The 25270-nt window shown below is 27.1% G+C and overlaps 1 protein-coding gene and 1 pseudogene across 11 annotated transcripts; both read left to right on the top strand.

The window, feature by feature from the left end:
• Positions 1-118: 118 nt before the first annotated feature.
• LOC137832287 (L-ascorbate oxidase-like) lies at positions 119-5805 on the top strand. Of its 11 annotated transcripts, none has more exons than XM_068640356.1 (8): positions 119-491; positions 2489-2778; positions 2908-3000; positions 3139-3345; positions 3478-3600; positions 3853-4657; positions 4710-5465; positions 5558-5805. In XM_068640356.1, the coding sequence occupies exons 1-5, from the start codon at positions 470-472 to the stop codon at positions 3511-3513; spliced, it is 648 nt and encodes a 215-aa protein (XP_068496457.1). In that variant the 5' UTR covers positions 119-469; the 3' UTR covers positions 3514-3600; positions 3853-4657; positions 4710-5465; positions 5558-5805. The 11 variants fall into 11 exon arrangements, 9 of the variants coding, with proteins under 9 accessions (XP_068496457.1, XP_068496456.1, XP_068496459.1 ...); XM_068640355.1 differs by adding an exon at positions 3684-3737 and having other exon boundaries at positions 3853-5465; XM_068640358.1 differs by adding an exon at positions 3684-3737 and having other exon boundaries at positions 3474-3600; positions 3853-5465.
• Positions 5806-7257: 1452 nt separating this feature from the next.
• On the top strand, positions 7258-14978 carry LOC137832303 (beta-amyrin synthase-like; annotated as a pseudogene).
• Positions 14979-25270: the final 10292 nt, after the last annotated feature.

The following is a 25270-nucleotide window of genomic DNA, read 5'->3' as shown; positions in this document are numbered from 1 at the left end:
ATTGAATTTTTTTTAAATGATGTTTTTCTATACAGGTGGCATTTCACTACAACAAAATTTAATTTTAATGAAGATTTATTACCGGAGGTTATGATAACCTCTGATAAAAAATAATTTCAATAGAGTGTTCCAGAGGCAAATACATTCCTTTTAACAAAAGTTTCTTTTCATGTAGCCCAGTTCAAAATTCAAAACTCTTCCCATATTCATCTCTCAAAATTTTCGGCACAAAAAGATTTATCTCTTCTTGTATCCTATTTGATTTCTCACAAATTGGTTTCTTTCCTAATTTCTCGCACCCTACTTCTTTGTCTATGAGTCTTTTTCTTTCGTTAGTGTGTTTAGCGGTGGCTTTTCCTTTCGGCGATGCGTGGGTTTTCCTTCAAATGTACTTCTTTGCCTACGAGCGTTTTCCTTCCGGCGGTGCGTGGGTTTTCTTTCCGGCGGTGCATTCCACGGATTTGGAATCATGTCTTGCAACACTATCATCGGTTCTTCTCTCGTCTCGCTATTCTTTACTTTTCTAAATTTCATTCTTTAGTTTTTGCTCTTCTTTATGTAGAATAGGTCCAGGGCAAATTGTGCAGCTACACATATTAGGAATTATCATTTTCTAAAATTACTAAGAACAGAGAGAAAAAGACGTGTTACTTGAAATCATGCATGTAGGATTTTGTTTCTCCCTTTTGTGTTATTGGATTTCAGTTTATGTTGGATTGAAACACTAATTATATCAGTTCAAAGGTTGAATTATTTATGACTAATTATTGAATTTTATTTTAGTTTGCTATTCTTGTTCTTACTTATTGTTCAAAGATCTAATTGTTTGTTATTATCATGTTAAAGGTAGATTTTACAGCTTATGTAGAGAACCTTGAGTCCTGTTTTGACGATTTTCTTAACGAGGATGTTACCAATGACAAAGTAAGCAACTCCTTAACAAATATTGATTTTTTTTGTAAATGTGAGTGCTTGTCTCTGTTTTGATTCTTGATCTGTTATTGCTTCTTTGCAATAGGTATACTAAGTAACAATATAACCAATTATTCTTACAATTTTTTAGAGAACAAAAGCTACTTGTTTTACTTACGTTACGGTCAGGGGCACGCAACCAAGGATTGTAGTTACCGCTTCTAGGATTAGCATGCCTGTTGCAGGTTTAGAAACCTCTTAATCTATTTATGTAGTTGTTGCTAGGTTCTTCCTTAGATGTGATTTCCACATCTTCTTTATTCTTTAGTGTTTGACTTTTTTTCCATGTGTTTCTGTTGTGACTGCAAGTGGTTTGCCTTTGGTGTCTCCTACAGATAATTCTACAATTCCAGTAATTATCCCATGATCTCGCTGATTTATAGATTGGGGGTTCGTTATTAATGTTTGAATTATTTGGTTAGTGCTTACATATATTATTAGTCTATTATCATTATTCCCAGTACTATAGCTATACCTTATAATGTGTCTCGCGAGGGTATGCATAAAAACTACAGTACATTAGTTTAAAATATAAATAAGTAATTAAACTTGGTTATTATGTTGAGCATGCTACAGTTGTTAAGGTAATTGTGAGATTTCTTAAGATCCACGTATTAAAAAAAATAAAAATGAAAGAGCTATCTTTATTCTGTTTATATTTGAAATAAATCTAAATTGCATGGTGCTCACACCAATCATGTTGTACATAGTTAGTTTAGTGTTTTTTCTTAGATATGATATTATTATGAAAAAGAGAAAAAAATGAAATCTATAGTAGAGACACTTGGAATCTAGTATTGTGTAAGTGTTGATGATGCTACCAGATTTGAAGGAATCACAAATATTTTTTGTATCTAGTATCTGCTGGTGATTGAAGTGTTTCCAAAAACACTTGGTGCCCTGATCTGTAATGACACTGTTACACATGTTATCATTTTTTTGTCTCCTATATGAAGAAAGCTGCAATCTCTGTAGTATAAGGTCTTTTACTATTAAAAAAATGTAGGTTTCTTATCTTCTTATTGAGCTTACATGATAAAGTATTCAATCCTTGCAGTACTCATTCTTCTAGATAAAAAAATTGTCGTAAAAAGTGTTTTAGTTTCTGTTGTTGAGGAAACTATTTGATAATTTTGTATACTCGTGTTCTTGGGTCAGATCTTTAAGATTTGGAATAACTCATTAAACATGATATCAGGTTTTCCTCATTCATCTTAGATGGCTTCTTCTGTTAGTTTAGTGGTCTATCCTCTTCCCATTCATTATTTCCATATTCATTTAATTGAATCATATATGCAATAAGTACTTGATTTCTTTCTTAGTTGCTTTTCTTATTCACTATAACACATTTCATCACACAAACTTAGTTTAAAAGGTGGATCCAACAATAAAATATATTATATAATAACAATCTATTTCAGTTCATCCATTATATAAAGACCATCCCAGTTTTTAACATCTCTCAACTATATCTCAATTACCTTTCTCTCTTTCTTACGCGTATTTTACTTGCTAGGCATGGTTGAGCTTCCGTTCAGCTCAAGGGCTATTCCAACATTTCTCATTCTCCGTTTCTTCCTTATTTTTGGGAATTTCCACAATGCAGAGGCCAGAAATAGACATTACAAATGGGAGGTGAAGAATGAGTATAGGTCCCCTGATTGCTTTAAGAAGCTTGTTATCACAATCAATGGAATAACTCCCGGACCCACCATCCAGGCTCAGGAGGGTGACACGGTTGTTGTTCAAGTTAACAACACTTTGATCACGGAAAACCTTTCCATCCACTGGCATGAGATTAGACAAGTTTGGCTTCATCTTCTACCCAAAATATTTTTTCAAAATATAAGCTTAAATAAAAAAGATTTAAATGATTAATTTAGACTTTTCATTTGTTCTTATTGATTATTCACGTGTATGGTTTGTATGTGGCAGATTGGAACTCCTTGGTTTGATGGAACAGAAGGGGTAACTCAATGTCCTATATTGCCTGGCGGCACATTTATTTATCAGTTTGTTGTAGACAGGGTAAGTTCTAAAATTCTACCCACATGAATAATCATGTTAATTCCTTATCTTCTGTTTGTTGTTTGCTATTCAATTCTTTCATACATAACACCAAAACAACTCTTAGTGTCTTATTTGCTTGAATCTTTTATGTTACAGCCTGGTACATATCTTTACCATGCTCAGTATGGAATGCAAAGGGAAGCGGGGCTATATGGACTAATTCGTGTGGCACCCCGTGACCCTGAACCCTTTACCTATGACTTTGACAGAAGCATTATTCTGAACGATTGGTACTACAAGAGCACTTATGAACAAGCTGCTGGACTGTCTTCAATTGTCTTTCAATGGGTGGGAGAGCCTCAAGTAAATTAATTGTTCAATGCAAAATCTACCATCTTTTCTATTTCCTTTCTTCAATGTGTAACTGTTGGTTTTATTCTTACTCTTTGTATATATTTGTTTTCCCCAATCACTTCTGATTCATGGAAAAGGAAGATTCAACTGCTCCAAATCTCCAAGCTTGAGCACTGATGTTTGTGACATATCAAAATGTTCTCCCTTTATACAAACTGCGATCCCAGGCAAAACTTACCGACTCAGAATTGGCTCCAAATAGAGGTAATCAAAGGTTTTGTATATAAATAAATTTTCATCCATCCTTTCTAAACAAATCTTCTAAACATTATCAATTTATTTTTTAGTTTACCAAGATAATCAGGTTATCAATTTATTCTGTAAACCACCTACCGAATCAGGTTAAGCTTTTCATGTGTTGCTTTGGTATTCATTGAAGTCCAATTTAGCTAACAATGATTTTTGGCCTTTTCAGTTTTAGTTTTAAATTTCTGATGTGGTGTTGTTATTTACCAGATGCCAAGATTGAGAGTAGATTGAACTTGGCTATGAGCTTGGACATCTACGTTCCAAGGGATGAAAGGGCTGATCACTTGAAATTGTCAGACTTTCTTGCTAACGCACTGAAGTCCATTATTCAGGTTAAGGGTGGACATAAAATCCAAATTACAAAATCAAATCCATAATTATCCAAATTCATATTAGTTTTGATCCATTTAAATGGATTTATCTCAAATCCAAATCCATATTTTTTTATTTTAAATTCAATCCATTTAATTGGATATGAATTAGATATGGATTGGATACATTTTTGGATTATCCAAATTGTATTTTGGGTTGGATTTTGACTTGGCCCGATCCAGGTTGAGCCAAGACAATTTAGGCCCAAGTTGAGCAAAGTCGACCCAAGTCCACGTCGAGCTGAGTCGTCCGGGCCCAAGTCGAATTGAGTCGGTATGGACCAAAGTCTAGCCAAGTCATTTCGGACCAAAGTCGAACCGAGTCATTTCAGACCAAAGTCGAGCCAAGTCATTTCGGGCCAATGTCGAGCCGAGCAGGTTCGGGAAAAAGTCAAGCCAACCAAAGCCGGGACGATGTCGAGTCGCCTGGGCCGATATTGAGCCCGGGCTGATGTCGAGACGAGCGGGCCCGGGTCGATGTCGAGTCGAGCGGGCCCAGGCTGATGTCGAGTCGAGCGGGCCTAGATCGATATCTAGTCATTCGAGCTCAGGCCGATGTTGAGTCGTGCGAGCGTAGTCCGATTTTGAGTCGTTCAGGCCCAAATTGATGTCGAGGCGAGCGAGGCCGGGCCGATGTCGAGGCGAGCGAGGTCGGGCCGATGTCGAGGCGAGCGGGCCCAGACCGATGTCGAGGCGAGCGGGCCCAGACCGATGTCGAGCCGACCGGGTCCGGGCCGATGTCGAGCCAACCGAGCTCGAGCCGATGTTGAGCTGAGCGGACTCGGGTTGATGTTGAGCTGAGCGGGCCCGGGCCGATGTCGAGTTGTTTGAGCCTGGGCCGATGTCGATTCGTTCGGCCCAGGCTGATGTTGAGTCGTTCGGGCCCACACCGATGTCGAGTCATCCGGGTCGGGGCCGATGTTGAGTTGTCTGGGCCCGAGCCGATGTCAAGCTGTCTGGGTCGGGGCCGATGTGGAGCCGAGTTGGTCTACTCGGCTTAGGCCCAGTTCGAGCCAAGTTAGTCTTTGTCCATATCAAAATAGATTTAATGTAATTGACAAAGTGGATTTAATCTAGATTCAATCCACTTTAAATGGATTTAAAAAAAATCCAAATATATTTGATCTAGTTAAAGTGGATATGGATTTTAAATCCAATCCATTTATTTGGATTTGGATTTGATCTAATATTGGATTTTGGAAAATCCAATTCATGCCCACCCCTACTTCACGTTATCAAACCTGAGTTGGAATCTCTATTGGACAGCACCCGTGATGAGTTTAATAGATAGCTTTAAAGATGTGTTTAAACTCTACGAAGGTGGGATCAAGGTGTCTGAAGGTATACTTAAGAATGTTAGGGATAAAATTCCTGCAGAGCTGCTCAAAGAACTTCTCCGAACTGATGGAGAAAGGTTCCTCAAGTTTCCCGTGCCTCAAGTGATTAAAGGTATTTTTACTGTGCTGGCAAAGAAACCTGAAAATGTCACGTATTTTTGTAAATGACTCCCATATGATGATGACATTTTTTTAAATTTTTAGCCGAAGATAAGTCTGCATGGAGAACCGATGAAGAATTTGCTAGAGAGATGCTTGCAGGTGTAAACCCTGTTATTATTCGCTGCCTCCAAGTACGAGCAAGTGATTTTAGCCTTACTATTTTATAATAGATCGAATTCAACTAAAGAATTGTATTTATAGGTTATTGTTATTTAACATCTTACTATCAGTTTTTTATTTTATTTTACAAAACATGTTTTATATTAATTTAGAATTTAATTTCTTCTGAATTTGTATTTAAATATTACCTCTCAAATTACCAATATAAAGATTAGGGAATTCCTGTTGTTTGTTTTATCATATGAATTATCAAATAAAATACATCTCGCATAAAAAAAATGGTTAATATTTATTTATTGACAATTTTATAATTAATTTGGTGAAAAGGGTTGTTTAAAAATTGAAGAACTTATTTAAATTTTTTATTATAGTAAAAATAAATAAATAGTATTAAAATTGAACTAAGTGTATTGAAAAGTTTCTCTTACTGTTTAGTTAGTTACAACCTTTGATAGTGAAAGATCATTGCTCTACATACAAATCATTCATTAAAGTTACGTGTTTGGTGTTTGGAGGTTGAGCAGCATCACTCCGCTTATTAATTCCTAAATACAGATTTCAATTTTACCATAAAAGGATATCAATCTGAATATGAATCCAATTATGTAGTTTCAAAATACTAAAGTATAACCGTGTGTTTGATTCCACAGATATGTACGACACCATGGAAAGCGAAAACATATAAGAAAATATATAAGTTTGGATCTATTAATTTAATGAAAAAGGAGTGAGGAATGGATGAATTAGTACTATTTATATAAAACATTTATCGCATCAATTTTAATTCTAAAATTATGAAATTATTTTTTAAAGTGTCTAAAGAAGGAACCAATCCGTACCGATCCACATATAACCTTGGATTAGAGTTGGACAATACAAACTAGCGAATTCAAAATATTTATCTACCACACTTAAATGCGGCAGGTTGAAATATTGATACATATGGTCCCTAACTAAAAGTGAACAATTTAGGTTTTATGAACAAATTTTCTATTAACAATAATATCAAATTGAGGAAAGCGCATAAATAATAAGATTACAAAATAAAGCAATTAAAAGTTATTTAAAAGTACACGTCCCAGTCTGGTCCCATGTGTTGTAATTAAGAAATGGAAAACTAAGTTTTGTTAGTGTATTGTTGTTAAGGATGCAACGCAGGAGATCATTTAAGTGATTTAGTTGAGAGTTGTATAGAGTGAGTGAACTGAACTCCATTATAAGTAGAGAGACAGATATGATTCCATTATATTATATTTGTTAGCTTCAAAACATTTGGAGTGAACACTTGAAGATCTGTTATCGGGTTGAATTCTTTTCTGCTTCTTTCTTTTTTATTACTTATGTTTTCTGAGATGCACAGCAACAAACAGAAGCAGTGTAGCCAAATATTTTGAAGATGGTGGTGGGAGGATTTTATTCAAATGCTGTAATCTAACTATCACTCACTTACTCATGCACTCACACTCACACTTCCACGCATCTTATTTAGCTCCACCCCTTATTTAAATTCTATACTTTTTGTTGATTTAATGGTTAGGTGATTTGTACTGGAAATGGAATAGTTAGATTTGTTTGTAAGGGAAAAACTTGCTATATTTGACTAAAGAAAGTGCAAGTGACGTGGGACAAAAGAAGCAAGGTTGAAAGGAAAAGAAGAAAAAGAATAGAAAGAGAAGAAATGATTTATTGTTGGGTTATAGTACACAGTGAATGAGGCTTAAAGTGTGTGTGTATATGTATGATGCAGGAACAAGTAAGGTTAAGAAAATGTGGAGGTTGAAGATAGGAGATGGAGGGAAGAATCCATACATATTTAGCACAAACAATTTTGTAGGAAGACAAATATGGGAGTTTGATTCTGAAGCAGGAACTGATGAGGAACGAGCTCAGGTGGAAGCAGCTCGTCAACATTTCCATCAAAATCGCTTTAAGCTCAAGGCTTGTGCTGATCGACTATGGCGATTTCAGGTATTCTTCAGGGGCAAAAAGTATAGTAAGTCATTATTTAGTTATTTTAAAATTATATTATGGTGTCGAAAAGGAAAGATATTAAAGAAATAAGTATATTTGTACAGATTTTGAGGGAAAAGAAATTCAAACAAAAAATAAGGAAAGTGAAGATAGAAGATGATGAAGAAATAACATGGGAGAAGGCTACTCTCACCCTAAAGAGAACCTCTCATTACCTGTCGGCACTGCAAACTAGTGATGGTCATTGGCCTGCTCACGTAGGGGGTTCTCACTTTTTTCTTCCTATCATGGTAAGTTCAAATTATTTAAACTATATCGTTTTTTAATATTATAATTTTTTAAAATTATATTATTATGAAATTTTAATGAAAAACTAAAATTGTATAGTGTTAGTTTTTTAAGGTTATGTTTGTACTGAGGAGTGGAAATGAAAATTTAAGAGTGAATATCTGAATATTTAAAATGAAAGTGTGAATATACACTTTGTTTCTGATGACGGAAACATATTAAAAAAAAGGTGAAAAAAAAATTAATTTTTTTTTAAAAAAAGAAAAAATCTTTTCTCAATTTCCATTTTAAGGTACTAGTACAAGAAAATAATGAAATAGAAACCAATTTTTAAAGAACAAAATAATTAGTTGCAATGGTAATTAAATTAGAGACCATCCTATAAACTAAAAAAAATGGTTTCTAAAATTAGTTTATATTATTGTTAAATAGTTTCTAAATTAATATATAATTAGCCACAAAAGTTTTAGAGACCAATTTTAGAAACTAATTTAAAAACCAATTTTTATTTTAGTTTCGATCTCTAATTTAGTTATCATTGTAACTAATTATTTTGGTACCTAAAAATTAGTTTCTATTTCATAATTTTCTTGTAGTGTAAAGTCTTATTTTTAATAATTTATAAATTTATTTTATTATCATTAAATAAAATATAACAAGTATTATCTTTTATTCAAAATGATAAATATATAATAATTAAATTTATAATTAAATAAAAATATTAAAATGATTAATAAAATAAAATAAATTTTAATATTTTGTTAATAGATGTTTTATGTTAAATAAATAAAATAAAAATATTAAATTAATCAATAAAATATTACTAATTAAATTTAATATAATTTAATTTTAAAATAATACTTTTTTATTTATTAAAATTTAATAATATTTTTTTAATATAAATTTATTTTAACCTTAATTTATATTTTAAAATTTTATTAAATAATTATATGTTTTATTATATATATATATATATGTTTATAATTTCTATATTAAATATAGATTATATATTATTAATTAAAATTTATATTTATATTATAATAAATTTAAAAAATTTATATAATATAATATAAATAATAATAATAATTAAAATAAAAATAATAATATATGAAATAAAATAAAAATAATAATAATAAATTTATAAAATAATAATAATAATAATAATAATAATAAGATAATTAAAATTACAAAAAAGTAAAATTTCTGTCAAATCATTTAACTTTCATAAATTTATCTTCACCTTCCATTCTATTTACCTTAATTCAAATAACCTCACTTTCTCTACATTTTTCTCTCAAATCCACCCTTTAAATCATCTCCATGATCCAAACAAAGCATTAGTGTGTTTGGATTAGATTATGTTAGAATGAACTTTTGAGGAAATTTTTTGAGTTTGTGATTAGTTTGATGGTTGTGAGAGTATATTTTTTTAAAAAAAGTGTAAAATGTAAATTACAAATTTACCCTTGTCTTAAAAAAAAGAATAATCAAATATTAAGAATTTTTTTGTGTAAATTTGGATGAATTAAAATTATTAGTAGTATAATTCGATATAGTTCAATAATTAATAAATGAAAAAAATAGAGTTACTTGACAAAAAAGTAATTTACATGTAAAAATTGTCAATTATTATATAGAAATAATAATTTAAATAATCATAAATTTAAAAGTTGTAATTAAAAAATCTTTTAGCGTTAAATGTAAATAGTATTATTATATTTATAATAATAATTATTTTACAATTTATTTATTATATTTTTGTATTACAATTTTATTTTATTATTAATTATTATTCTTTCACTTTATTAAAATATTGTGTTAGTTAAATTTATTTAATAAGGATAAATTAAGAAATAACCCTCATGTTGTAGTGATTTTCCATTTATTTCTTAAGGGTAGAAGATATTTAATGTTCAAATTTATATCATCTATTTTTCTTTTCCACAAAACCTTGGAATCTAAATACTTATATCCTCTCACATTTTTATTTGTTAACCGTATATCCACATAAATAATCAGGCCTTAACCGTAAGTTTTTTCCTTATTAAATAAAAATAAAGTTTAAATAATAATATAAAGAAAGGAAAACTCAAATATGTGTTTTGATTTTTTTATGTGAAATGTTTATGATTTATTTGTGTTGAATCACCTAAATAATAAATATATATACGTATTTTAGATAAGCTTGTTTCATTGTCATAAAAACGAATATATAGAATACATATTTCAAACAATATAAGATTTGAAAATATAAGAAGTTGAAATTTATAAAAATCTATTTTTTTTATTAGCAAGATTTAGAAAAATTTATGCATTTTTTTTATCATCAATAAAGAATTAATAAATATGAACCATTTCAAGAATGATCTAACTCTTTATACAAATTGCACTTTATCCACGCACCTCCTTCCTCCCAAGAAACACCTACTTAACATAGAGAATCAAAGATACAAACAAAACAAAATGATAACAAGAGCATCAACAAACCAACCTCATGAAAGCCAAGAGGTCCAAACACCAATATATGCATAACATTACTTTTCTATATGCCTTAAACATTGCAAGTCATTTCTGTCTACAGTACGGGACATCTTGATTCTATTTTTCCGGAAGAATATTGTAAAGAAATTCTCCGTTACTTATATAATCATCAGGTAAACTTGTTCAATTTCAATATACTCAATTTACATATAATTTCTATCATTTTAATAAAAATTAAAAACAAAATACAATAATAAGAAGAATACTAATGAGTAATTTGATGTGAAGAACGAAGATGGAGGGTGGGGATTGCACATAGAGGGTGCTAGCACGATGTATGGTACCACACTGAATTATGTAAGTATGAGAATTCTTGGAGAAGGAGCAAATGATAATGCTTGTGCTAAGGCTAGAAAGTGGATTCATGATCATGGTAGCGTAACACATGTGCCTTCATGGGGAAAATTTTGGCTTTCGGTGTGTATAAGCTTTTATACAGTTTAATAAACAGAAATAAATGTAAGTAATTTCACTTATTTAAGTTATGTTATTCTTGCATTGCAGGTACTTGGTATAGTTGATTGGAGTGGATGCAACCCATTGCCCCCTGAATTTTGGATACTTCCCACTTTTCTCCCCATGCATCCTGGTTAAATTTTTGTTTTTTTACTATTTAAAAAATATTACTAAATCATTATTCAATTAACTACTATTGTATCTTATTTTTACCTTAAATAATGCAGGAAAAATGTGGTATTATTGTCGACACGTATATATGCCCATGTCATATATATATGGAAAAAGATTTGTGTGTCCAATCACACCATTGATCACAAATTTAAGAAAAGAACTCTTTACTCAACCGTATGATGAAAGTACGTGGAAGAAAGCACGCCACAAATGTGCTAAGGTAATCCTTAATGGAAATATGTCACATTAAATTCATGAAAATTACAATTTTTTTAATTAAATTGTAAAAAACGTACATAATTAGTTCAGTCAAAATATAAAAGAAAAATGATTTGAAAATTATAAAAGAAAATACATTAACATATGATGACAGGAAGATAATAGTGTATTTTATACATATGATGACAGGAAGATCTCTATTATCCCCATCATTGGATACAAGATCTAATATGGGATAGTGCTTATTTAGTTACTGAGCCACTTCTTACACGTTGGCCTTTCAATAAGTTGATTAGAGAAAAAGCACTTGAAGTAACAATGAAGCTTATTCACTATGAAGATGAAAATACACGGTATATAACTGGTGGGTGTGTGAACAAGGTAATCATAATAATTTTAAATCATAAATATTATTTCTAGAATGCTATTTCTAGAATGCTATTTCTAGAATGCATCAATTGGAATTCTTAGTTTTTCTCTAGAAAGAGACTTCATTTAAATACGCCTTTACCTTGTAGGCTTTATCTATGCTTGCATGTTGGGTAGAAGATCCAAATGGAGATGCTTTTAAGAAGCACATTGCAAGGATCCCAGATTATTTATGGCTTTCAGAAGATGGAATGTGTATACAAGTATAATACAACTGAATTGTCATTTTTTTTTTCACCAAAGAATTCTAATATCTAAACTCAAACTCAACTAACATCATCTTATTTTTAATCACTAGCAATACGATAATCATTAAAGATGATATTTTAATTAATGCAATTGTGTGTATATGTAGGGAATTAATTCACAATCTTGGGATGCTGGTTTCATTGTTCAAGCTCTTCTTGCTACTAATCTAATTGATGATCTTGGTCCCACACTTGCAAAAGCGCATGATTTTATCAAGAAATCTCAGGTGAGTATATAATAAAATTACAAGAAACATCATTTTTAATTAATATTCAATATATTCATAACTAGATATTCAATGGTTTAATAGAAATAATGAATTGATATTGTAATATTATAGGTAGTGGAAAATCGTTCAGGAGATTTTAAGAGTATGTTTCATCACATTTCTAAAGGGTCTTGGACCTTTGCTGACAGAGACCATGCATTACAAGTTTCTGACGACACTGCAGAGTGTATGAAGGTATTTAAGTAATTACGTTACAAAATATTTTAATTTGTTAAATAACTTAATGGATAACAACATACATATGTTATATAGTTCTAACTAACTAATCTTTCATGTTTCAGTGTTGTTTACTTTTATCTATGTTGCCAGAAGAGATTGTGGGAGAAAATTTGGAACTTGAAAGATTATATGATTCAGTCAATTTTATATTGTCACATCAGGTGAGTATCATAAAAATTGTGATCTATTGCCTTTATTTTTGTAAAAATGGTAACTTAAAAAATGTTGCATAAAGCAGACGAGTAATCCATCTCTACATAATTTAAAGCATAAAATGCTAATTATTAAAAGTAAAGTCATTTCTATTTTTTCTGATGGTATAAAACAAGCTATTTTATTTTTGCTTGACTTCTTTTTCGAGTTTTATCATATAAATCTTAAATTTAATTTCAGTCCCTTCTTTTTATGTTAAGACTTTTGTTATACCTTAAACAATTTACATAAAATTTAATTTTATACTTCTTAAATTTTATCGGCAAGCTCTTGAATAATTAATATTGCAGTACAACGTTGCGTTCTTTCCATTTAAATTTTAATTGTTTAACTTATGCACATGTTTTTCTCTAATTTATTTATTTTTATAATTTCTTTAATTGAAGTTTCTACACATTTAAATTTGTGATTTATGATTTTTTTTACTAAACTAGAAGTTTGATTACCACAGAGTAAAAACGGAGGTGTATCTGTGTGGGAGCCAGCAATAGCTCAAAAGTGGTTGGAAGTAAGTTTGAATTGATGCTTTCTTTAACAATTACTAAAAAAAATCTGATTTATTTATGGATTTTTATCACGAGTCTGAATTTATAGATAAATATAATATTATTTACAAATATTATTTATTGATTTAAATACGTAGTTAAATTAATATTATTTATAAATTTGAATCCGTAGATAAATTTAATTTTATCTATAGATTCTTATTCACAGATATGTATCTGCAGGTAAATTTTACATTATCTACCAATTTTACCCACAAATCTATATTTACAATGAATTTAATATTATTAATATAAATATCTTTATTAATAATATTAAGAATATAAATAATTTTAAATTTTTTAATAATATTAATCATAATAGTTATATACATAATATTAAAAATATTATTATAATATAAATAATTATAAAATTATAACTAATATTCATAAATAATGATAAATAATAACTATAAATAATCATTATAAAATAATAACTAATAGATATGTATACTATTAAAATTATAAAATTAACAATATTTAATAATAATATTAACAAAAATATTAATAATATTAGTATTATGAATAATTAATAATATTATTAATTTAAATAATAATAATAATAATATTAATGAAATTAATAATATGACTGATATTAATAATTTTTATATTATTAATTATATTAATATTCATAATCATATTAATAAGTATAATAATAATCATAACATGAGAATAAAACTTTATTGAGTTAAAACTTATTTAATTATTTAAGGGACTTCACGTTGAATTTCACTTGTTAAATATGTATAAATTTGTTAGCTAATGTAGATGTGATTTTTTTTATTTATTAATTTGTAGCATCTAAATCCTGCGGAATTTCTTGCTGACATAGTAATTGAGCATGAGTATCTTGAGAGTAATGGAGCAACAATTCAAGCTTTAGCGCTGTTTAAAAAAATATATCCAAAGCATAGAAGGGAAGAGATAGAGAATTTCATTGTGAAAGCAGCACAATTCATTGAAGATGAACAATTACCAAATGGAACTTGGCATGGAAACTGGGGAATTTGCTTCACTTACAGTTCCTGGTTTGCGGTAGGAGGTTTAGTTGCTGCTGGAAAGTCTTACAATAATTGTGTTGCCATTCGTAAAGCTGTGAAGTTTCTACTCTCAATACAAAATGAGGATGGTGGGTGAGGAGAAAGTTATCTATCATGTCTCACGAAGGTTTGTAATTAAATGACTATTTGTGATTATAATTTCCATTAACTTAAATGTCATTACTTATAAATATTAATGAATGAATATGTGCAACGAAGACATATGTGCCTCTTGAAGGGAATCGATCAAATATTGGTCAAACAGCTTGGGCTCTATTAGCTTTGATTCTTGCTAGTCAGGTATTCTCCTCATGTTCATATGTGTGATTTCAACATCTATGGTTTATTATTGTATCCAAAGTAAGTGTTCTTCTTACTCATTTTCTAAATTTTGCATGTAGGCTGAGAGAGATCCAACTCCCCTTCACCGTGCTGCAAAGTTACTCATTAATTCTCAATTAGAAGATGGCGATTGGCCACAACAAGTACATCTCCAATCTCTATCATTTTTAATTGACTCTTAGTTATGTATGATATTATATCATAGCAGCAACATTGTTTAATATTGGTGTGTGTGTTAATTGTGGCAGGAAACCTTGGGGGCGTATAAGAGAAACTGTTTGCTTCATTATCCATTATATAGAATTGTTTTTCCGATGTGGGCTTTGACTGAATATCGTAACAATGTTTTAGTATCATCCACTTCTGTTTAACTTGAGAAGTTGTAAGTTCAAAAACACAATGTCATACTCATGAAAAAATCCGACATATAAAATAAAAGTTGGTGATCAACTTTGTAACTTTATTTCTATTCTACTCTTAGTAATTCTGGAACAAACATTTTGTATTAAATATTGCTTAAAAAAAAGGTAATTATATGGAATATGTTCTCAAATTTATTTTCTATCTTTCAAATTTATATAAGTTTTAGAATTATTTTCATCTTTCAATAAATTGTTTTTTTTCTGGATGTTTGAACAGGGGTGTACAGTTTTAATTCTTTTATTTTTTTATTTTGTATAAGGGTTGACTCGTCCTCATTTATGTTTATTTATTTTTTTCTTAATAATAAAAATAAATAAATATAACATCTATAAAAATAAATAAATATAGCATCTACAATTTTAAATAATAATACTGAAAAAAAGTAAAATTTATGTTTCTCACTGTCCCCTTTAAAACCTCTCACTATTATAGTCTTTGAATTTTATTTTAAATTATCTTTCAAAAAATTATTAAATAGCAATTAAAATTTAAAAAAATTATCATTATATAAACTAAGATATACATTATCTTAGAGACTAAAATTTATTCCTATCAGAGTGATTTATTATTTATTCTGATTCTAATGATATCTATATAAAAAAAATATGATCATATATATTAGTTATTTAGTTTTTATCTTTAGAGTCTAGATGAAAGTAAACGGTTAGTATTTTATACAATTAATATTTTAAGTTTTTTTATTGATAAGTTATTCTATAAAAAAAAACAAAAGTTTATTGTTATAAAAAGCAATGACAGACAGAAGAAAATGTAACAGAACATAAATAAACATATAATTAATATACTTTGTGGTTTGGAGAAATTAAGAAAAGTCACGTACATTTTTCTTACCTTCCATTCCTTTGAAATTGGTAAGTTATTTTGAAATTGGTAAGTTATGGAAAACAAAGTCATTAATAGCCACTTTAAACTTCCATATTGATAGCTACGTTAAACCTCCTTGAATTGGAATTGCAATTCTCATCACTTTACAAGCTACGTTCTAAAAATATTTCATCCTATTTATATCATTCCAATTTCTGCAAAATTCGATTTTGCAATTTCCATTTTCTCTAAAAAAAAATTTATTACAGTCAATGGAGATAAATATTATTTCTCTTATGCGGTGCTTTAATGGATCGCACGTATTCGCAATAGAGAAAGAAGGTTTTGATGAACCTTAATTGTATAGGTATACTAACTTTTTATCATTTATTTTAAATACAACTTTTTATCATTCATTCTAGAATTCATTTTAAATATAAGGATAAAATGAGAACCTTACATACTTATCATTAAAATATATGTTATTTGTCACACGGGTGTATAGTTTCGTATAAGAGGAAAGTATTGTAGAAAACACAAATGTTGATTTAAACAAAGATATATGATGTGTTTTAGGGGTTGTGAGGATAAATATCAATTGAGAGGTTGTTTGTAGGAATGGAAAAGGATTAACTATGACCTCTTAAATAAATTTTTTTTCACTTAAATCTCTTCACAAGGTTGTACATAAAAACCAATATTTTCAATCTAGCATACTCTTTCCCGAGGCATCCTCCGTCGAAGGACACAAAACTGTAAGGAGCTGACACTTGTAATTATATATAGTATATATAATTATTTAATTATAATTTACCATCCACAAAAAATTAATGTGAAATAGCATATTAATTCATCTGAACATTAATTACATCTTTATTAAAAATATATATAATTAAACTACTTTTTATAAATCATATAATTTATAACACATGTATGAAAACAGACAATTTAAATGTTCGAAACTACATGTATACTATAATCGAGTAAATAATTAAATACAAAACAAAGTTGCATGAACTTTCATTTTTTTCCTGTGAAAATGTATACTATAATTGAATATATAATTAAAGAAAAAACAAGTTGCATAAACACACCATAATAATAATATTAATAATACTATGACAAAAACATAGTGAGAAATGAAGTTTCAGAGGAAAGAACAAAGAGAAGAACAGAAACGTGATAGAACTGAAGGAACGTGAGAGAGCTGAAGGAACATGAGATAATTTTTCAGGGATTGATAAATGTTTAAACGTGAGAGAGGTGAACTTTCGAATGAAGAATGTGTAAAAATCTGAAAAAAGGTGAGGAAGTTGTAGTCTGTGAAAAAATAAAACCTGAGAAGTATTGTGCCACCAACCATAGGGGAAAGTGAAAAATACAAAAACTATAGGAACTTATCTTGGGTTTAAAAGAACCCATGTACTAATGAAGGTTCTTATAACCTCTTTTAAAAAACCTGGTATTTTTTTTTAGTGTTATATTTGTGTTTATTTAAATGAAGGTATATGACGTGTTTTAGGATTTTGGGAGGTTGTTTGCAGGAATGGGCAAGGGATAACAATGATCTTTTTATCTGGAATAAGTTTTTCCTACTTAAACCTCTTTAGAGTCAATGAAGATAAATATTTCTTGAATGATGTTGTGCTTTAGTAGAGAGCACGTAATCGCAATGGAGAAAAGAAGGTTATGATGAACCTTGATTACAAAAAAAACAAGACAATGACTCAAGCGTAGAAACACAAAGAAAAGAAAATATAAATATAAAAAAAGGACTAAGACTTAACGAAAAAAAAAAAAAAAAGTTGAGTCAAATAAACAAAACACAATAACTTCAGACAGAAAAACTAAATATGTTAGTAAACACTATGTATATCTGTAAAAAAAAATGTAATCATATATATTAGTTAATATTTAGTTTTCATCTTTATTTAGAGTCTAAATGAAAAGTAAACGGTTAGTATTTTATACAAAATTCCTGAATATAGTGTATAATATTTTAAGTTTTTTATTGATAAGTTATTTTATAAAAACAAACAAAAGTTTCTTGTTACAAAAGCAATGGCATATAAAAAAATTTGTAAGAGAGTATAGGTAAGCATATAATTAATATGCCTTGTAGTTTGAAGAAATTAAGAAAAGTCATGTAGAATTTTCTTACCTTCCATCCTTTTTGGAATTGGTAAGCCATTGAAAATAAAGTTATTGATAGATACGTTAAACCTCCATGATCTGGAATTGCAATTCTCATCACTTCACAAGCTACGCTCTAAGAATATTTCATCATATTTATATCATCCCAATTCCTGCAGATTTCGATTTTGCAACTTCCATTTTCTCTAAAAAAAACTTCCTTGTCTGATGTGGTGCTTTAATAGAGCGCACGAAATCACAATGGAGAAAAAGAGGTTCTGATGAACCCTAATTGCATAGGTTTTTTTTTATCAGCAATAAAGATTGAATAACAGGAACCATTTAAGGGGTTGTTCAACCTTATACATACCTAAAAAAAAATGAGACAATTTCTCTGGTCTCCCAAACCAACAAATAGAGAGACAAAAGATTTACCACTAAAAAACCCGTACAGCCCAGTCCGTACAATTTCAAAAACTAACCCATACAAAATCAGAACTAACCCGTACAAAATCAAATCTAACCCGTACAAACTCAAACAGACTCAAAACAAAACCCAATACAATCTCTTTGCACCACAACAAGGGGCAAAAAGAACAACAGAAGCTTAGAACAGCAAACAACCCAATCGAAGGAGTAACTCTTATAAACCCTAATCGCATAGGTATACTAACTTTTTATCATTCATTATAGAATTTATTTAAAATATAAGGATATAAAATGAGAATTTTACATTCTAGAATTCATTTTAAATATAAGGATAAAATGAAAATCTTACATACTTATTTTAAAAGTATATGTTATTTTTCACACGTGTATAATTCTATGTAAGAGGAAAATACTGTAGAAAACACACATTTGTTGATTTAATCGAATATATATAACATGTTTTAGGATTTGTGGGGATAAAGATGAATTGAGAGGTTGTTTGCATGAATGGACAAAATCAACTATGATATTTTCATCTTGAATAAGTTTTTTCCACTTAAAGCTCTTCACAAGGTTTTGCATGAAAATTAATATTTTCAATCTAGCATACCCTTTCCCAGAACACATTCTTAGTCTCTGGGAAAATGTATACTATAATTGAGTATATAATTAAAGAAAAAACAAGTTGCATAAACGTATAATAATAATAATATGTTGGACTAGTTGGATGAATTTTCAAATTTTGATAAAAATTCACTCGAAATTCAAACTATTATTATATAAATTATCTGTTATTATAAATAATTATCTTTTCATTTGAGTAAAATAATAGTATTAATTATAAAAAAAATAATATGCAAACAATAATATTTTAATATAGAAATAATTTTAAATAATTTTTTATAATTTAAATATTTGAATATTATTTATTTTTATTAAAATGCATTTTTAACAATTTTTTATAATTAAATCATTTATATTTTTTAAATGAAATATTTGATTAATAATATTTTGAAATAGAGTTTATATATAAATAACTATTTTTTTAATTAATTATAATATTATATTTTTATTGATTAAAACACAAATTAAAACAATTTTTATATAAAAAATCAGACATATAAAATCAAAGTTGGTGATCAACTTTTATAACTATATTTCTATTATAGTTTTGTAATGCTGTACAAACATTTTGCATTAAATATTACACAATAAATAGCCTATTATAAGAAAAAGAAAAAGTTATTATATGTTATTTAATGTATGGTGAGAAAGGTACTAAATCATTTTTCTCTCGTGAGTTGTTCTAATGACTAATAACTTGAATAAGAGAGAATTTAAAACAATTATTTTTGCATTAAAATTATAATATTCAAATATTATAATTACATTTAAGGATGACCTTCTCAACTTTAGGAGAAAAAGTAAATATATTTTTTTTTTCTAAAAAAGAATGTTGCTTAAGTTACATATACAATAATATATGTTTTAGTGAATTTAAATAAACTATTTTATTACAAAATTATTATAATTAATATAAAATGATTTAAATAAAAAGTGAGTGTATTATAATAATAGAACATAAATAAATAAAAATATTAAATAAATTTAATTGTGTATTTTAAGGATATATATATATATATTATAACAACATAAAAAAAAATGTCACATACCCCTTCATTTTTTTTCTCTCTGTCCATCTCTCTTTCAACTTCTCTCTTTATTTTCTCTCCTATACATAATTTATTCCAAAATCTGATCACGTCATGTTGTAGCTAAAGATCTCTTATTATTTGTTTTTCTCTATAGTTTAGTCATCAACCTTAGTGAGACCAGTTGATAAAAATGTTTTTCTCAACTTGATTAACCTTAAACTAAAATTTGGTAATGTTTGAATAATTTGTTTTAGGTTACTAAAATTTTATTTTTACTAGCTTACCCTTGTTTTTCTTGTTGTGTTGTGAACTGCGATAACGGTACACGAGTGTACATGATTATACAGGTGTCAGAGAGTCTGAAAGACTTTAAATTTTTTTTTGAACTATGAATTGTAAATATTTGTATTTTAGTTTTAATCTTGTAATAGAAATATTTTGAAAAACTCCAAACCTATATAGAAATATATAAAACTTTGTAATAGTTAGATATATTTTCTGGTGTGTGTTATGTATGTTAATTAAGAAATAACATAAAATTAATCTAACTTAATTATGATTATGATAATGAGTTAAAATAAGATATTTTAGTTTTATCGATAATCTAAATTATGCATATTAAAACATATGAAAAAATGAAAGGTTCTCTATTAGGCTTTACGAAACAAATTTAATAAAATGTCCTAACTTTATTAAATTTTTAGTGATGGGTCCATAGATTTTTATAAGAATCACGTGTTCTTTTGTGAATAGGCTTGCTCGTATCTCTTTTAGTATTGTCTTAATTATTTGAACTTTTGTCATGTTTAAAAATAAGTATGATGATATTATTTCCTTAAACTTTATTGAGATAGGAGTTTGTGCAAGTATGAATTCTCATGATAGAGGTATAGATAGCTGTGAATTTTTAAATGTAAAAGAGTGAAAAATTTATATTTTATTTAGAATAACATATCCGTTTTATAATTGTATTTTTGATGATAAACATCATTAATATATGTAAATAATTCTAGAGAATTATATGCATTAATAATATAATTATAAAATATATGAAAAATATGGGGTTGAGTCTTTAAAATCCTAATTGGAGTTTGTTTAAAGTAATATTTATGATATAACAGTTAGAATAATTTACAGCAATTTAATTGTATATTATTAATTATTTATAAATTACCAATAAATATATTTTTATTTGTTAAAATATTTTAAATTTTAAATTTTAAATATATACTAAAATAATTTTGTTTTAAATTATCATTGAAATATTTATATGAGTTAAATTTTAAATTTATATTTATACTAAAATGACACACTAAATATACTTACAAATTAAATTTAAATTTATTAGTTTTTTATTTTACTAAAAAAATAGCGAGTACTAGTATTTAAAATGAGAATCTAGATTATTTAAAAAAATATTTTAGCATAATCACTTTAATTTCTAAATAATCATGAAATTAAGATCTCTTACTGTGTGAAAAAATGAAAGGAGAAATATTCATTACATATAATATGAGTTTCTCTTACTGTCTTGATAGGGAAAGATGATTGCTCTACACGGACAAATCATTCATTCAAGTGTTTGGAGGTTGAGCAGCAGCATCACTCCGCCTGGCCCGTTAGCCAAAATTATATAGATTCAAATTCATTTTGGGTAATTTCTTCCTACACCACGTCATGTTTAACCTGCACCCTATCATTTTTTTAAATTTTCAAAATTATACTTATTTCGGATTTTAGTAAATAAATTTTTAAAATAATAAATAAATTCTAAATAAAAAATTTCAGAATTTCAAAATGTTCTGGAAGTAATTTTGATCTACACTCTTTTTATGTATGGTTATTTTTGTCATTTAATTTCTATGATGCAGAGGAGAAATTGTCTTCATTTTGTGCTGGATTGGATTGGTGGGTTGATGGGCTCACTCATTATTTTCTTAATTTTCTTATCTGCATCTATTTATTTTATTTTAGTTATTATTATTATTTTTTATAATAAAAATGTAAGAAAAAAATATGAAATTGAATCAAATTTTAATAAATATTTAAAATCTAACAAAATAAACAAATATCAATCATACAATAAATTAAATAATATATATAAAAAATTGATTATAAATATAGTATTATATAAAACAGGTGGAAGCGCTCATCAAGATTTCTATCAAAATCACTTTAAGCTCATGGCTTGTGGTGATCCACTATGGCGATTTTAGTTACTTCTTCTTTACTATATTATTAAGCTTTATTAAATCATTCAAAATTATCAATAAAACATATTAATAAATATATAATCTCATATCAAAAAATTTGACATTAATCAATAATAAATTATTCCACCTTATTGATTAAAAATAAAAATATTTTATAATATATCAGTAAATGTAAATTATATAAAATTCAGTTAATTTACACTAACTTAAAAAAATAATTTTAAAATATAAAATGTAATTTCATTTTATTTTATAAAATTAAAAATAAAAAACTATTGACTTTTAAGATAATAATTTGCAAAGTCCACCGAATATTTTATAGGAAAATTATGAGTGGGTGACCATGTAAAACCTTTTTTTTTTTCAATACACAGTCTTTTTTTTCTTAATTGTCCTTGGGAAAATACTAAAATGAATATTATTGTGTGGCATTTCGAAAAGGATAGATATTAAAGAAATAAATAATATAACTAGACATTCCATTTTTGTACAGATTTTGAGGAAAAATAAATTAAAAAATAAATAAACAAAGTGAAGATGAAGATGATGAAAAAATTACATGGGCGACGGCTACTCTGATCCTAAAGAGGACCTCTCGTTACCTGTCGGCACTGCAAACTAGTGGTTACTTTGGCGTCCTCACGTCGGGGTTCTCACTTTTTTTTTTCTTCCGATCATTGGTAAGTTCAACTTATTTAAAATTATATTATTATAAAATTTTAATGAAAAAATAAAATTAGATTTGTATAGTGTCATTAATTTAAGGTTGTGTTTGAACAAAGGAGTGAAAGTTTAAGGATTTGAGGGAGTAAATATGTCAAAATTTGAGAGAAAAGTGTGAAAAAAGTTAGTATGTTTGGATCGAGATACGTTGAGAGAATTTGTGAAAAAAATGTACTTAAGTCTGTCAATGACGTGATGTGTGAGACTATTTTTTTTAAAAGTAGAATGTAAGATTACAAATTTAACCTTGTATTTAAAAAAATAAATAATCAAATATTATGTATTTTTATGTAAATTTAGATGAATTAAAATTATTAGTAGTTTAATTCGATATAGTTCAAAAATTAATTTATGAAAGAAATACAAGTTACTTTATGAAAAAATAATTTATTATAAAATTTTGAATATATGTAAAAAATTTCAATTGTTGTATAAAAATAAATAATTTAAATATTCATAAATTTAAAAATTGTAATTAGAATTTTTTGTTGTATTAAATGTAAATAGTATTATTATATTCATAATAATAATTATTATATAATTTGTTTATTATAAATAATTATATATTTTTGTATTTAAAATTTATTTTATTATTAATTATTATTCTTTCATTTTATTAAAATATTTGTGTTAGTTAATTTTTTTTTAATAATAGTAATTTCGGAAATAACTTCATGCCGATGTGACTTTTCCTTTTGTTTTTCTTCATTGTAAGGGGAGATAATATTTATTATTCACACTTATATCATATTTTTATCTTTTTCACAACTTCTCACATCTTAGTTTGTGAACAGTACACCCACAAAAGTAAATAAACCCTAATAATAAGTTTCTCGCTTATTAAATAAAAACAAGCTTACATAAAAATATATAAGAAAATAAGTTAAATATGTGTTTTGATTTTTTTTATATAAAATATCTATTATTTATTTTTGTTGAATAACCTCAATAATAAATATGGATAGGATACGTGTTATTATAGACAAGTATTTCAATTACTATAGGATATGGATAGGATACGTCACTACAAGAAAATCATGAAATAGAAACCAATTTTTAGAGACCAAAATAATTAGTTGCAATAATAACTAAATTAGAGACCATTTTAGAAACTAAAAAAAATTGGTTTCTAAATTAGTTTCTATTATTGTTAAATAATTTATAAATTGGTATCTAATTAGCAACCAAGGTTTTAACTACCAATTATTTAGTTTCTAAATTTGGTAGAAAAAACCTTGGTTGCTAATTAGATACCAATTTATAAACTATTTAATAATAATAAAAACTAATTTAGAAACCAATGTTTGCTTAGTTTCTAAAATAATCTCTAATATAGTTACTATTGCAACTAATTATTTTGGTCTCTAAAAATTGGTTTCTATTCCATGATTTTCTTGTAGTGTCGTGTTACAGGCAAATATTTAAGAAGTTCAAATTTAGAAAAATCTATGCATAATATTATTTTTCTATATGCCTAAAGCATTGCAGCTCATTTTTGTCTAAACATCTTGATGTAAATATATGTAAATAATTATAGAGAATTACAAGCATTAATAATATAATTATAAGATATATGAAAACAATATGGGGTTAAGTCTTTATAATACTAGTTGGAGTCTTTTTAAAGTTATATGTATTTAAATAGTTTTGTTTTTAATCATCATTAAAATATTTATATATTATTTACATTATTACATTATAATTTGTTTGGTCAATACAGTCTTCCTTTGAACAGCATAAATAATTTCAAATAATATTTAAATTTCTTCGAATATATTTTTAATAAATTATTTTTATTCTTTAAAACATTTTCATATATTTTAAAATTTTAATATGAAAAAGCACATTTATAAAATAAATAAATTCCATGTAAAATTAATTTAATTAACATTTAAATAAAATACTAAAATACTAAAATACATGCATTAAAACTTTTAATTTTAAAATTTATGAATATATGTTAATGTTGATATACAAATAATTAACATATATACTATAGTAATCCGATATTTTTAAATATCGATTAAAAATTTAAAATTTTAAATAATATTGTCTAATAATGCTTTAAATACAAAAATTAATATGGACAAAATTTAATAATATTTATCACATTAAAAAAGTTTAAAAAGTTGTATAATTATATTATTTATTTTATTCTCAGTTAAATTGAATTCTTCAAATTTTAAAAACATAACATTTTCATATATAGGAATTCATGTTGTTTGTTTTATCATATGAACTATCAAATAAAATACATCTTGC

Source organism: Phaseolus vulgaris, chromosome 6 (genome assembly GCF_000499845.2).
Source record: "Phaseolus vulgaris cultivar G19833 chromosome 6, P. vulgaris v2.0, whole genome shotgun sequence".
In the NCBI taxonomy this organism is placed as follows: Eukaryota; Viridiplantae; Streptophyta; class Magnoliopsida; order Fabales; family Fabaceae; genus Phaseolus; species Phaseolus vulgaris.
The sequence above is the reverse complement of the archived record's forward strand: the minus strand, read 5'-3'. Positions and strand labels throughout refer to the sequence as shown.

Coding starts and splice junctions, on each gene's coding strand:
- LOC137832287 (XM_068640356.1), top strand. CDS start 470: ATGTCTTGCAACACTATCATCG. Junction 2,779..2,907: donor ACTGGCATGAGATTAGACAA/GTTTGGCTTCAT, acceptor TGTATGTGGCAG/ATTGGAACTCCTTGGTTTGA. Junction 3,001..3,138: donor ATCAGTTTGTTGTAGACAGG/GTAAGTTCTAAA, acceptor TTTATGTTACAG/CCTGGTACATATCTTTACCA.